At 38.6% G+C, this 14,413-nt stretch overlaps 1 protein-coding gene across 1 annotated transcript; it reads right to left on the bottom strand.

Annotated features, from left to right (window-relative positions):
- Window positions 1-7,354: 7,354 nt before the first annotated feature.
- Window positions 7,355-8,221, bottom strand: LOC111203667. Its single transcript, XM_022697612.1, has one exon. The coding sequence runs from the start codon at window positions 8,219-8,221 to the stop codon at window positions 7,355-7,357; it is 867 nt and encodes a 288-aa protein (XP_022553333.1).
- Window positions 8,222-14,413: the final 6,192 nt, after the last annotated feature.

Raw genomic sequence — 14,413 nt, 5'->3', positions numbered from 1 at the left:
TCAACGATCAGCAAATCGCCTTTACAAGGTGTTAATGGATATTGTCGACGCAAAATGCCTTAAACTAAGTACTCAAGAGGAATCAAGCAGATGGCATGCCCGGTTGGGACACATTGGTGCAAGCGCAATGAAATTAATGGTGAAAGATCAACTTGTAGTAGGATTACCAAGGCTTTCTTTCGAGAGTGAGACATGTGAATCATGTTTGCTTGGCAAACAAGCAAGACGATCATTCCCAAATTCAACAACATATCGAGCCGAGAAAGCATTGGAACTCATACATGGAGACTTATGTGGTCCTATTACACCTCCCACAGCTGGAAACAATAGGTACATCTTCGTACTTGTAGATGACTACTCACGGTATATGTGGTCAATACTCTTAAAAGAGAAAAGTGAAGCTTTTGAGAAGTTTAAGATGTTTAAAACCATGGTGGAAGGAGAGACAAAGGAAAGAATCAAAACCTTGAGAACAGACAGAGGAGGTGAATTCACTTCAAACGAATTCAAAGCTTATTGTGAAGCTTCAGGAATCAATCGACATCTTACAGCTCCATACTCTCCGCAGCAAAACGGTGTGGTAGAACGTCGTAACCGAACTTTAATGGAGATGACCAGAAGTATTCTTAAGGGTATGAAGGTTCCTAACTATCTATGGGGAGAGGGGGTCAGACACTCAACCTATCTCATAAATAGAGTTGCAACCAAGGTACTAAAGGGATCAACACCGTATGAAACTCTTAAGAAACGAAAGCCTAACATCGAACACTTGAAGATCTTCGGATGTATTGCATATGCTAAAACTGATACACCATACCTGCGGAAGTTAGATGACAGAAGCAGAGCTCTGGTGCACTTAGGCACGGAACCGGGGTCTAAGGCATATCGTCTATTTGATCCAGATAACCGCAAGCTTGTAGTGAGCAGAGATGTTGTTTTTGATGAAAGCAAAGGATGGGATTGGAGTAGATCCACGAAAGATCCGTCTTACAATCCCGGAAGCTTTAAGATATTGTTTGGAGAGTACGGCAATAATGGTATGAGAGAAGAAGACCGCCCTGAAAGCACTCATGAGAGTGAGACAGTTGATGAAGATGATGAAGAAGGACAAGAAGAGTCACAAGTGCCGATCGGAGAGGAAACAGAGAACATTCAAACAGAGGTTAGACGATCAACACGCTTCAGAAAAAAACCAGCCTATCTTGATGACTATATATATCTAGCAGAGATTGAAGGAGAAAAACTACTACTTCTTTTAAATGAAGAACCATACGAATTTGAAGATGCAATAGAAGAGAAAGTATGGAAGGATGCATGTGATGAGGAGATCTCATCTATAGAACGAAACAGAACATGGGATTTAGTAGATCTTCCCGCAGGAGCCAAAGCGATAGGCTTAAAGTGGATTTTTAAGGTGAAACGCAACTCAGATGGCACCATCAACAAGCACAAGTCGAGATTGGTCGCAAAAGGGTACATACAGCGACATGGAATAGATTACGAAGAGGTCTTCGCACCAGTAGCACGAATAGAGACTGTTCGATTCATCATTGCTTTGGCGGCTTCTAACAATTGGCAAGTACATCATCTCGACGTGAAGACTGCATTCTTGCATGGAGATTTGAAAGAGAATGTGTACGTAAGTCAACCTAAGGGTTACATAGTTGAGGGAAGCGAGGAGAAGGTGTATAAGCTGAAGAAGGCACTCTACGGGTTGAAGCAAGCTCCGAGAGCGTGGAACGAAAAGCTGAACAAAACGCTTGAAGATCTAAAGTTTGTCAAGTGCTCGAAAGAACCTTCGCTGTACCAAATGAGGAAGGATGGGAATCTGCTCCTAGTGGCAGTTTATGTCGACGATCTACTCATAACAGGTTCAAAGGTTGAGTTGATAGAAGAGTTTAAGATGAGTATGGCGGCAAAGTTTGACATGACAGACCTAGGTCTATTATCATACTACCTTGGTATCGAGGTTCTGCAATACGAGGGTGGTATCACAATAAAGCAGGAAGCTTATACAAAGAAGATTTTGGAAGAGACAAGCATGATCGAAGCAAATGCGACGCAAATTCCAATGGATGCAGGCCTGAAGTTGTCTAAAGCTCAAGACGAGTCAAGCGTGGATGAGAAGGACTTTCGTCGAGTCATAGGGTGCTTGCGCTATCTAATACACACCCGACCAGATTTGGCATTCTCAGTAGGAGTGTTAAGCAGATATATGCACGAGCCGAAGGAGTCACATTATGCAGCCTTGAAGCAGATATTACGGTACGTCAAGGGAACGTACGCCTTTGGTCTAGACTTCAAACGCTCGAGCAATTCAACTCTGATAGGCTATAGTGACAGTAGTCATAATGTGGATGCTGACGATGGACGAAGTACTACGGGTCACTTGTTTTATTTGAACGATTGTCCTGTAACCTGGTGTTCCCAAAAGCAAGAAACAGTTGCCTTATCCTCCTGCGAAGCTGAATTCATGGCTGGGACTGAGGCGGCTAAACAAGCCATCTGGCTGCAGGAGTTACTTGCTGAGGTAGTAGAGAAACCGATTGAGAGGGTGGTGATTCGCATAGACAATAAATCCGCAATAGCTTTGACCAAGAATCCTGTGTTCCATGGGCGAAGTAAACACATTCATAAACGATACCATTTCATTAGAGAGTGTATTGATAACAATCAGGTCGAAGTAGAGCATGTCGCCGGAAATCTCCAGAAAGCTGATATATTAACCAAAGCCTTGGGAAGAATAAAGTTTGCTGAGATGAGAGAGCTTGTTGGAGTGAAAGAATTGAAAGATGTTGACTTCAAGTTTAAGAGGGTGAATGTTGAAGATAAACTTGAAGTTAACTTAGGATATAAGTTATTCTAATCCTAGTTAAGATAAACTTAGAATAAAAGTACTTTCCTAATGAGTTTAGGAATTAAGTCTCTATATAAGAAGATGGTGAGTTGTGCCATGAACTTGTGAGTTTTAGAGATTATCTTTGTGAGAGCTTAAGTTTTGAGTTATTTTCTTAAGCTAATAAAAGTGAGAGTTCTATAATCTTTGAGTTCATAAGCTACTTGTGAGATCATACGCTAATATCAGTCTTCATAGGAGCAGAGCATGAAACTCTCAACATGGTTCCAAAATGAAAATCTGCGGAGACCTGTGGGAGTAGGTTGTTGGATGAGGATTTTCTCAGCTTCTTGGGTACTGACATCGCAATAGTGCAGATAAAAGGAACTCCATTCAACTTCAGAGAAGACACGGTCTCCCCTTCTTGTGAAACCCTCAAATGAAAGTCTAGAAAAGGGCTTGAGCTGTTGAAGGACACATTGAGGAGGTTCGACCATGAAAGAAGACCACATATTCATGTCTTCAAGGATATACACTTTGTGAATATCTCCAGTGTAGAAGCAAACTCCAACCTTTCCTTTGAAATCAAACAAACCAGACGCCAAGGTATACGATCCAAGTAATGGAACTATATTGCATCCAAATCTCTCTGTGCTTAGATTCAAATGTATCACCGAACACTTGTTGTCTGGTAACACGGCAGCTTTGAAAAGAATCCCTCCGATACACACTGATTTACATTTAACCGCAAATAAGAAGAGACCGTGGGGTATGTTGCAAGTGATGTGTCTCCATGAACTGCTTCCTTCCTTCTCTAGCCTCAAAATTTGATGATTGCCCCACAGATCATCGCAAGCCCTCTCCTTCCACAAGCCAACCTTCTGAGACATGCCAAGAACTTTATATTTTGCACTACTTTGGTCGAAACCCATGAAGGTCTTCACTTTGCTTTTCACCGGAAAGGCCTCAAGGGGAAAAGGAGGTAGATTTTTAGAGATTCCAAGAGTGGGATTGAATACTAATAGAGAGTGAAGATCATGATAGCAAAAGTATAAAATGATCTTCTATATATAGAGACTCTAAACCGAATTAAACCAGCTAAATTACATTTACATCTTAACCATAAATAACCAGCTAATACCCCCCTCCCCCCCCTTCTAAGATGGAGGTGAGTAGATATCCAAAACACCCATCTTGGAAGTAAGATCCCGGAATGGAGAAGGGTACAGAGCCTTGGTGATCTGCTATCTGGTTGTGAGTACGGACGTGCATCGTCTTGATCATGCCATTGTCAATGCGTTCACGAATGGTGTAACAGTCATGATCAACATGTTTAGTTCGTTCATGGTAGACGGAGTTGTTGGCGATATAGAGTGAGGCTGTATTATCACCATAGAGATGAGATGGCAACGTCATAGGAATCTGAAGATCCTTCATGATACGCAGAAGCCATTCAATCTCGCAGGAGGCATCGGATAGAGCACGAAACTCTGCTTCCGCTGTGCTTCGAGAGACAGTACGCTGCTTCTTGGATCGCCATGTAACCAAGGAATCGCCAAGGAACATAGCATAACATGTGCTAGATCTGCGTGAGTCTGGACATGAACCCCAATCTGCATCAGCAAAGCCTCGCAAGACAAAATTACCATCAGCTGCATAAAAGATACCCTGTCCAGCTGTGCCCTTCAGATATCGAAGCAGTTTGTGTGCTGCTCAAAGATGTGTGTCACGAGGAGCTGAAGAGTAATGACAGATTTTAATGAGAGTATACGAGATGTCAGGTCTCGTGATAGCTAAGTACATCAATCTGCCCATCATACGACGATATACTTTCGGGTCTGGCAATAGAGAACCCATCTCATGAACAATCTTGGAACCATCTTTAGGAATGATCGTCTCCTTTGACAGACGCACAGTGGGATCAAGAGGTATAGACGACGGTTTGCAGCCAAGAAATTCCGTGTCATCTAGCAACTCGAGAGTATACTTCCTCTGACACACTGAAATGCCCTTCGCAGAACGTGCGATCTCCAATCCAAGAAAGTATTTGGCTTCACCAAGATTGCGAAGTTTGAAATGTGATTCCAACTCACCAACAAACTTCTTAACTTCATATCATTGTTGCTCGCAACTAAGATGTCATCCACATATATCAATACTGCTAAGAATATTCCTTCAACATTTCGCACAAATAGAGTATGATCATCACGAGATTTCATGAATCCCATCTTCAATATAGTAGATGAGAGTTTCAGATACCATTGCCGAGAAGCTTGTTTGAGACCATATAAAGACTTATGTAATCTGCAAACAGCATTCTTAGGTACTGAGACACCCATTAATTCTTCATAACCTTGTGGCAGCTTCATGTAAATCTCCTCATCGAGATCACCATTCAGGAAGGCATTAGAAACATCTAACTGAGTGAGAGACCACTTCATCTTAGCAGCAGCATCAATGAACACTCGTACCGTGCTCAACTTAGCAACCGGTGAGAAAGTTTCTTGATAATCGACACCTTCTTCTTGTGTATAACCCTTGCCAACGAGTCGACCTTTCTTCCTTTCTTCAGTACCATCTGCATGATATTTGGTTTTATAGAGCCACTTACATCAAATAGGCTTCTTATCAGGTGGCAAAGAACAGACACTCCAAGTCTTTGTTCGTTCCTGAGATCTGATCTCCTCCTTCATAGCATCACACCAAATCTGATCTAACATTGCTTTTGAAAACTTTTGTGGATCTTTTGATTTGGTGATATAATTTATAAAAGCATGAAAAGGCTCAGAAAGAGAAGTATATGGAATGTATTTGGCCATTGGATAGGGTGTGGAAGAAGAAGAAGGGTTATCAAGTGTATAACAATGAAAATCCTGCAAATTGGCGGGTTGTTTCTTGTGTCAAATAGGTCTACTTCCAGAGGGAAGAGGAACCGTAGAAGATGACACATCATGAGAAGGATGTGCATCAGAAGATGTTGGTTTAGAGAACACAACATTAGGGACAGCAGGTGAAGAAACATGAGGAAAGAAAGATTTTACATTATCATTTAGAGATGATAATGCAAAAGGAAAGATATCCTCATGGAAAAGCACATGTCTTGAAATAGAAACAGAATGTGTCTCTATATCTAACAGCTTATAACCTTTGTCCCCTGAAGGATAACCTAAAAAAACACAAGCTTTTGCTCTATAATCAAATTTATGCCTATTTTTATTTGAGGTACTAACATAACAGAGACAACCAAATGTTTTTAACGATTAATAATCTGGTTTCTTATTAGTTAATTTCTCAAAAGGTGATTTATTGTCTAAGACAGGGGAAGGTAATCTATTGATTAAAAAAACCGCAGTAAGAATGCAATCACCCCAAAATTTCAAAGGCACATTTGATTGAAACAACAAAGCCCTTGCAACATTAAGAATATGCTGGTGTTTTCTTTCAACTACTGAATTTTGTTTAGGTGTTTCAGGACATGAATGATAAGAAACTATTCCTCTAGCATCATAGAATTCAGTGAAACGAAGCTCATTAGCATTATCAGATCTAACAGCCTTAACATTGACATCATATTGATTCGCTACCATCTTAACAAAATCAGGGAAAATATTGATAACATCAGACTTAGCACGCATTAAGAAAACCCAAGTTGCTCTGCTAAAATCATCAACAATAGTCAAGAAGTATTTGGATCCATCTACTGTGGGTTCAACAAACGGACCCCAAGTATCAATGTGAAGGAGATCAAATGCATTTTTACTCATGTTATGTCTAGGTTTGAAAGGAATATGTTTTTGTTTTGATAAATGACAAACATGGCAAGCATCAGAATGATCTTTATTAATTTTTGAATTGAAAAGATTAAGAACTTTGGACAAGGTTGCAACTTTAGACATAGACGGATGACCTAATCTTTTATGACAAGTAATAGAGTCAACAACAGTAGAGACATATGACATACCTTGAAAAGATAAAGTTCTATGATTGTTATTGACTTCCAAGAAATACAAGTTGCCAACTTGACTACCTTGACCAATCATCAATGCATGAGTAAGATCCTGAATAAAGCAATCATTAGCAGTGAAAGAAACTTCAGAATTCAATGATTTGGTAAGAAAACTAACACTCAACAAATTGAATTTGAATTCAGGTATGTAAAGAACATTGAATAGAGTGATAGAGTTAGTTAAACGAATGCAACCTAAACCCACTATGCTAACAGTATAGCCATTGGGGAGAGTGACATAGGTTTGATCTAAAGGTTTATAATCGGTAAAGAGGTTTCTATCGACTAACATGGTGAGTGGCTCCTGAGTCTATGATCCAAGCTCTAAGAGACACATCTGTTTCTTTATTCGTAGACGAAATGAGCATGTCATGATAAGAATGATTGTATAAGGAAATTAAGTTACCAGAAAGGCTTCCTGTAATCTGTGAAATTACAGGAGCAGAAGCTGAAGTCGAAGCAATGGTTTTCTCAGTAGGCGTGACACTAGGGGATTGGAGTTGAGAACTCAGTTACGAGATCATTGACTGAAGTTGGTCTTTAGAGAATTGATCACATGAGACATCTTCATGTTGACCGTTGTCCTGATTGATTGAGGACTGAGTGAGAGCCAAGTTTGTAGAAGCAACAACGTTGGATTTCTTCCCTTTGAACATTCCAGGAGGGTATCCATGCTTCTTGTAGCACTTGTCAACAGTGTTTCCAAGGCGAGAGCAGTAAGAACACTTCACTTTATGGTAACCACCGTGAGATAGGAGGATCTGATTGTTCTCGGAAGTATTTGTGTCTTGTACTTGGAACGCAGCAGGATGGCTGTTCAAACTCTGAGCTGAACCTACAATCCTCTGACTCTCATCTTGATCAAGCATGTTGTAGATCTCAGTGAGGCTTGGCCGAGGCTTCATGTTCAGTATCTGACCACGAATGTTGGCAAAGTTTTCATTAAGCCCCATGAGAAACTGAATGATTATACTTGTCTCCGCTTCTTCCATTAACTCCTTGACATGATCGCATTGACATCTTCTTGTTGTGGAGATTCTTGTGTTGGACAGTTGCTCCCATAACATCTTCTTCTTAGTATAGTAAGCGGATAAATCCATAGATCCTTGCTTCAAAGTCGCAACAGCTTGCTCCAACTGGTATTTCCTTGGGAGATTGCTGACACGAAACCTTGAGTAAAGATCATTCCACATCTCAACAGCATCATCATAGTATAAGATACTATCATAAATCTCCTGGTTCACAGTGTTAAGCAGCCACGACTTAACCATGCTGTTACATCGACTCCAAATCTTGAACAAAGGATCATCTTGAGCTGGTCTTGATAACGATCCATCCATGAATCCAATCTTGTTCTTAGCATCTAAGCTCATCCTCATCGCAATATACCAGTTGTTATAGTTTGTTCCATCTAACTTCTGATTCGCAATGACTAAACCGGGATGATCCGCCGATTGCAAGAAATACGGATTATGCGTGATATCAATAGATTGATTACCAGACTGATGCGATCATGTAGATTGATTTTTATTAGGTCTAGCTCTCTGCGGTGGAATGATTGCGATATCTGGTTCATCGTCTTCGGGTGCGGGTGCGGAATGTTGAGATCTGGTTCGCATCGTAGAGGTCTCCGAGTCAGAGACAGTGTTTCGAGTCCTCATCTTTCTTCCTTGCTTCGCCATTGGTGAGATCGAGATCTGAATCTTCAGAAGTATGAAATCGAATAACAAGAATCACCGATATCGATGAAAAAACGATTCGTAACTTCAATCGGAGCTCAAAATCAGCTGGATCTTCACAGATTAGCCGCAAAAACGAAGAGATTATGAGTGAATCGAAGAAAAATCAGAGAAAACGAGCTGGAATTGCTCTGATACCATAATAGAGAGTGAAGATCATGATCGCAAAAGTAAAAAATGATCTTCTATTTCATTCTCTGTAACCGTAAAGTGTTATTTACAAGTGTATATATAGAGACTCTAAACCGAACTAAACCAGCTAAATTACATTTACATCTTAACCATAAATAACCAGCTAATAAATACGGTTATCCCTGAACATAGCAAGCCACGGGCATATTCCATCTCTGGCCCGAGTTGATCACAGGAGAAGAGGAGAGAGGTTGATTCTTGTTGTCGCACTCTTGTCGAGATCAACTCCCATTCTTCTGTGTCGGTATCTGAAATAATCAAAACTGTTTCCTCACCATGTTTCTTGGGGTAATTTTCTTGAAACCATGGCTCCCTCGCTATAGTAACAGCCCTCGGCCAAGCCTTGCAGATTGTCTTCACCGTCTCCACCGAGGAATCAAGAAAGATATCGAAGATTACTTCTCTCGGCAGACTCTGGAGTTGTTGATTTGTCAGTTTTTTTCGTTTTTGTGGTGGTGGGTCCATCGTTTCGTTGTGCTGTAAGAAAATTTAAAGAAAAGAAAAGAAACTGTGTGAAAGGTGGAAAACAGCTGGTGGAAAGAGAGGGATCGAGAAAGATGACAAGACGGCGAAGACGAAAGGTTTTGGTTTTGTTACTTTTAATAAACAAATGCTTTCTTTCTTTTTATTCTTTTCGGTTAACGGTTACTATTTAACTTACGCAAGCAAGCAAACTCGTTTTCGAATTTTAAAAACGTTAATTTTATGTTTTCGAAAAACTCTTCTTTTTTTTCGAAATTTGATCGTGCAGTTTTATGTTTAAACTAAACAATATTCTTACAATATTAAAAACCACGTTGTCTGTACTAAAATGTTTCTCTTATGATTTCTCCTCTTAATTCTCACAGTGACCATGATAACTACATCACGTTAATAAATGACGTCGACACATTTCTTATTTTACCATAAAGAGATAGCTTTATTACCATAATAAGCATTGAATAATACTCCCCTGTGTTCCTTCAAGTAGAATTTTCTAGATTTATGTTTTGTTCAAAAATGATAGATTTTCTAAAATTTTAAGGTACTTTTAGTAGTTAATGTTGAAAAGTTGTGTACTTTTAAAAAACATTAATTGAAAATATTTGAATTGATCGAATACTATTGGTTGATATTTATTGGAAAATGTATAGTAAAATAAATAATAAATTCAATTGTAAAAAATTAATTGTTTACTTAATATACGTGAATACTCTAGAAAATCCTTCTTTTAGGAACAGAGAGAGTATATTGTAATAGATTTTTGTAACATTAAATTCCTTTTACAAGTGGTGAGCAGATTTCTTGAGAAAAAACATATTAAAACATACTACTCTCTCTATTTCTAAATACAGTAGAACCTCGGGAAAATGAACTTTTAATTCTCAAACTATTTGTAATAGGCAATTTAAATACTCAAGTTTCACTTGCTAGATTTTATTCCTTAATCTAATGTTGACTAAGCAAATTAAAGATCAAAAAAGTCAGACGTGAAATTATTAACGTTCCGTTAGTTTTTATATCAAAAGTTAGTTTTTAAAAATCTTTTGTTAAATAAAAAAATTCAGACACGCTGGCCACGGAGGCTCTCATGCATCCTGAGAAGTTTCATGTGTTTCAAACTCTTATTAGCGGGATATCTCGGATGCTGTCTGCACTCTTCCCATGGAGTTTAGAACATACGTCTGAATCTCGTAATCTAGTGGCAGCAGAAATAGCTGAGAGTGTAACTAGGGACTGTAGATTCCAATCTTATGTTGCTAGAAGTGGTCCTCATTGGTTACCATCTTTTATTTTGCAGGAAGCAGGAGGAGTATGATGCGTCTTAGCTGGGAGATGATACCACTATCGGTTTGAAGGCTTCAAACCTATGTCCGTCTCCATTTTACCTCGGCTCCTTTGGTATCCACTGATATTGTGCTGATTTATTTAGTTTTATGCTGTGTTTTTGAGTTTTATTTTTTTGAACCGAAAGTGTTCCTCCTCTGTTTTGAGGACACTTTGTACTCGTTGGTAGTTCCCCTACCTTTATCTTATTAATCTCAGAGATATATATATAAAAAATTAGAGCAGTTTAGAGTTTATAAAAAGAGGTTACTTGGCATAAGATCCTACATGACCAAAGGTCAGAATCCTTACATAACCGAAAGAAAAATGATAACCACTATCCAAAATCCATACAGAGCTGAGAGATATTGTTACTTAAGATCACAAGTGCACATGGTTAGGTAGAGAACCCGAAACGCCCTTGTGATGCTTGGTGTGATGCTTCCTGCGATGCTCCTTGTAATGATTGAGAAGGGTGAACTTGTGATGAGCCTTGAGATGTTCTTTCTCCACAGCTTGAAGACTCTCCCTAGAGACAATAAGCACCAAAAGTAAGATAATAAGACAATGTCAGACTCAAGAAGTGAGTAAGCCATTTCAAACATGTTCTTTACGTGGACGACCTCTAGGACGTTTTGGTGGAGGAGATGCGGTTGGATTGGGACACCTAGTCTTGTTATGGCCTTCTTTTCTACAATTTGAGCAAGTTCCTACACGACCATGGCGAGTAAGCTTCTGTGGATTAGAAGTAGACTCATGGGGACCTTTCTTCCTAGCATAATTATTTAGTCTTCCACAATTGAATCGTGAAGGAGGTGGCAGAATTGGGGCTCGACCTAACCGTGGCCACATTTTCATCCCTTGAACCGGCTTCATACCATTTGCATATAGCTGTCGCCATTTTAAGGTCAAGTAGAAATCAGACACATAATCATTGAGATCTAACCTTGTTGTTGTAATGACACACATAGCATGCATACAAGGCAGACCATTCAATTGCCAGTAGCCACAACCACATGTTTTTTCAATCATGTTAACGGTGTATGCATCATCACATGTTTTTTCAATCATGTTAACGGTGTATGCATCATCGTGATACTCTATCTCATGAATCTGTCCAGTGGTCATATACCTAATGCAGTCCCGAGCTTTCTGCCTATTAAGCTCAATCTCCTTATCTGCTCTTTGAGTGAATCTTTTATTCCACCGATTGGTCAAAATAGTTCTCTTTGCATTCCTCACCATGGTCTTTCTCCTCACCTCTGTCAGCATATCAAGAAGAGGTTTCCTCTTAGACTCTCTAGCACTTCTATTAAACGACTCAGACAAGTTGTTTAGGTTGTCATTGCAGTAAGATCCAAGCTTGAAGAATGCACGAGACCATGTTGCCGGTCCAGTACACTGTAAAGATCCATAAGCCCCTTCATTGTACTTCTTAAGCGCCTCTAAGTTGGCTATAAACGCTGCTGGTGTGTAGCTTCTAGCTATTTTCCAAAATAGACGTTCAAGAACAATGTCTTTGTTTGTCTTCTTCCAATTCTCTAGAATGTGTCTAGCACACATTCTGTGTTCGGCTTTAGGAAGCTCTTCATGAACTGCATGTAGTATACCCTGTGCAAATGAACATTGAGCTTAAGGTACAAAGCAAGAAAAAAGTATAAATGAACAAATGAAGCCTAAACATATACCATGTGCTTGTCTGAGATTATTGTAACTGCCTCCCCATCTTCAAGTCCTAAATCATTTTTCAGTAGTTGCACAAACCATAGCCAATTAGGATTATCCTCAACTTCAACGACAGCCCAAGCTATTGGGAAAATTGATTATCCCCGTCCCTACCGACAGCAGCTAGCATTTAGCCTTTTATATCCCATTTCATAAAAGCAGCATCCAGTCCTATAATGGGTCTGCATGACTCCTTCCAAGATGATTTCAAGGCTTCAAAACACATATACAATCTGTAAAATCTTTGTTTGCTTCCAGGAACTGGTCCTGGAATTGTCTCAACCTCCATTGTTGATCCAACATTCGATGAAAGTACCTCTTCCTGATAATCCCAAAGTCTAGCAAAATGGGCTTCATGACCGGCTTTTCTTCTCGCTGCAAGTGTTGCTTTCGCTCTTCTGCATTGTTCCAAGGTCACAATCATGTTATACTCTCTCTTTATCTCATCAACCATCACATGTGACCTAATTTTTGGATTAATTCGAAGTCTCTCCTCAAAAAGTTGTGCTATTGTTCCACACTTCAACAACCTAGTATAGCCGGATCTAACACAAATATGAGTATTTATGAAGACTTTCACCATCAGCTTGTTCCTACCTCTCTCGAAAGAACAATACACTCTCCAGCCACATTTTTCCTTTTCATATTGTGTGCACCGTTCTCCAAGCCTATCAGCTGATGACTTATAGAACTTTATGTCGTATTGCGTCTTCAACGAGTACTTGAGAACATCATACTTGAATTCTTCAACGTTATTTAACGTCTTCCCTAAAGCTAAATTTTCATCATCTCCATAGTTGAATTGCCTTCCTTCTTCTTCTACTTCATGACGGTCATCATCTGATAATGGATCCGGTATGTGATCGTCTTTCCAGATATCATTGCCACTATCTTCATTACCCTCGTAGTTTTCATTTCCATCTTCACAGCCAGCTTCTCTAAAATGATCGTCTTCACGAATTGGTACGTCGAGAAGGTCATTATCATTTGACTGCAGCACCGGTTCAGACTCCTTATATCCAGCCATATCTTCAACAATAACCTCACAATCATCTCCCTCAACAGATGAATTCTCACCCGAGTCCATAGCTTCTTGTTCATTACGATGTACCACTGTTTCTTCTTCATCCTCACGTCTCACTGTTTCTTCATCAAATCCAGAACCTTCTTCATCTCGTGTCCTAATAAGAAGTCATCATGCGACAGAATCAATTACAAGAATCAATAATAAGAATTATTAACATGAAAGGAACTGATTTTACCTTTTTTCTTAGTGGTTATTGAAACTTCAGGAACTATAAAACCTTCGTGAAATGTGGGAGGAAAAGAAACATCTGGAACTTCAAAAACTATGGGATTTGATGAACCCTTTGGATTTGAAGCTTATTTCGTGCTCTTCCTCGTCTTCCGGTGAACGTCTTCACCATCACGCACGCTGGAAATCTCTCTGCACTCGATCTAGGGTTTCAGTCTGGGGATTTCTTTGTTTTCAAGGAAAATCACAAACGATGTTTCATATAATATTAACGGGTTATGACGTCTGAATTTTTTGATACTTAATTTGCCAAGTCATCATTAAATTGGAGAATAAAAACGTGCAACTAAAACTTCAGTATTTAAATTGCCTATTACAAATAGTCTGGGAATTAAAAACTCTTTTTCCAGTAGAACCTCTATAAATTAATAATGTTAGAATTTTAAAATTTTATTAATTTATAGAGCTATTAATTTACAAAAGTTTCCTTATTTAGATTTTTTATTTTTGGATATATTTATTCTAACATAAGAAAAATATTTGATTTTAGTTTATAGACATGAATTGTTATTTTTTTTTGAAATTTTACATTTATATAACTTTTATTATATTATTTGGTGTATATAATATATATTGCATAGAATCAATGTGATTTTAGATACAATATTACTAAATCTCATCAAAAAAATATTAAGTGTTAAGAAAATATAAAGATAATTCCATTGTGAATATAAATAAAATAATATAACATTAGGTTCTTACTTATATAAAATATGTATACATATAAATTATTAATTTATAATTTTAATGGGACCATATATTTACATAGATTTTTTTAAAAAAATATTATCTTA

Source organism: Brassica napus, chromosome C3, assembly GCF_020379485.1.
Source record: "Brassica napus cultivar Da-Ae chromosome C3, Da-Ae, whole genome shotgun sequence".
In the NCBI taxonomy this organism is placed as follows: Eukaryota; Viridiplantae; Streptophyta; class Magnoliopsida; order Brassicales; family Brassicaceae; genus Brassica; species Brassica napus.
Note: the sequence above shows the minus strand (reverse complement) of the source record. Positions and strands in the feature narration are given on the sequence as shown.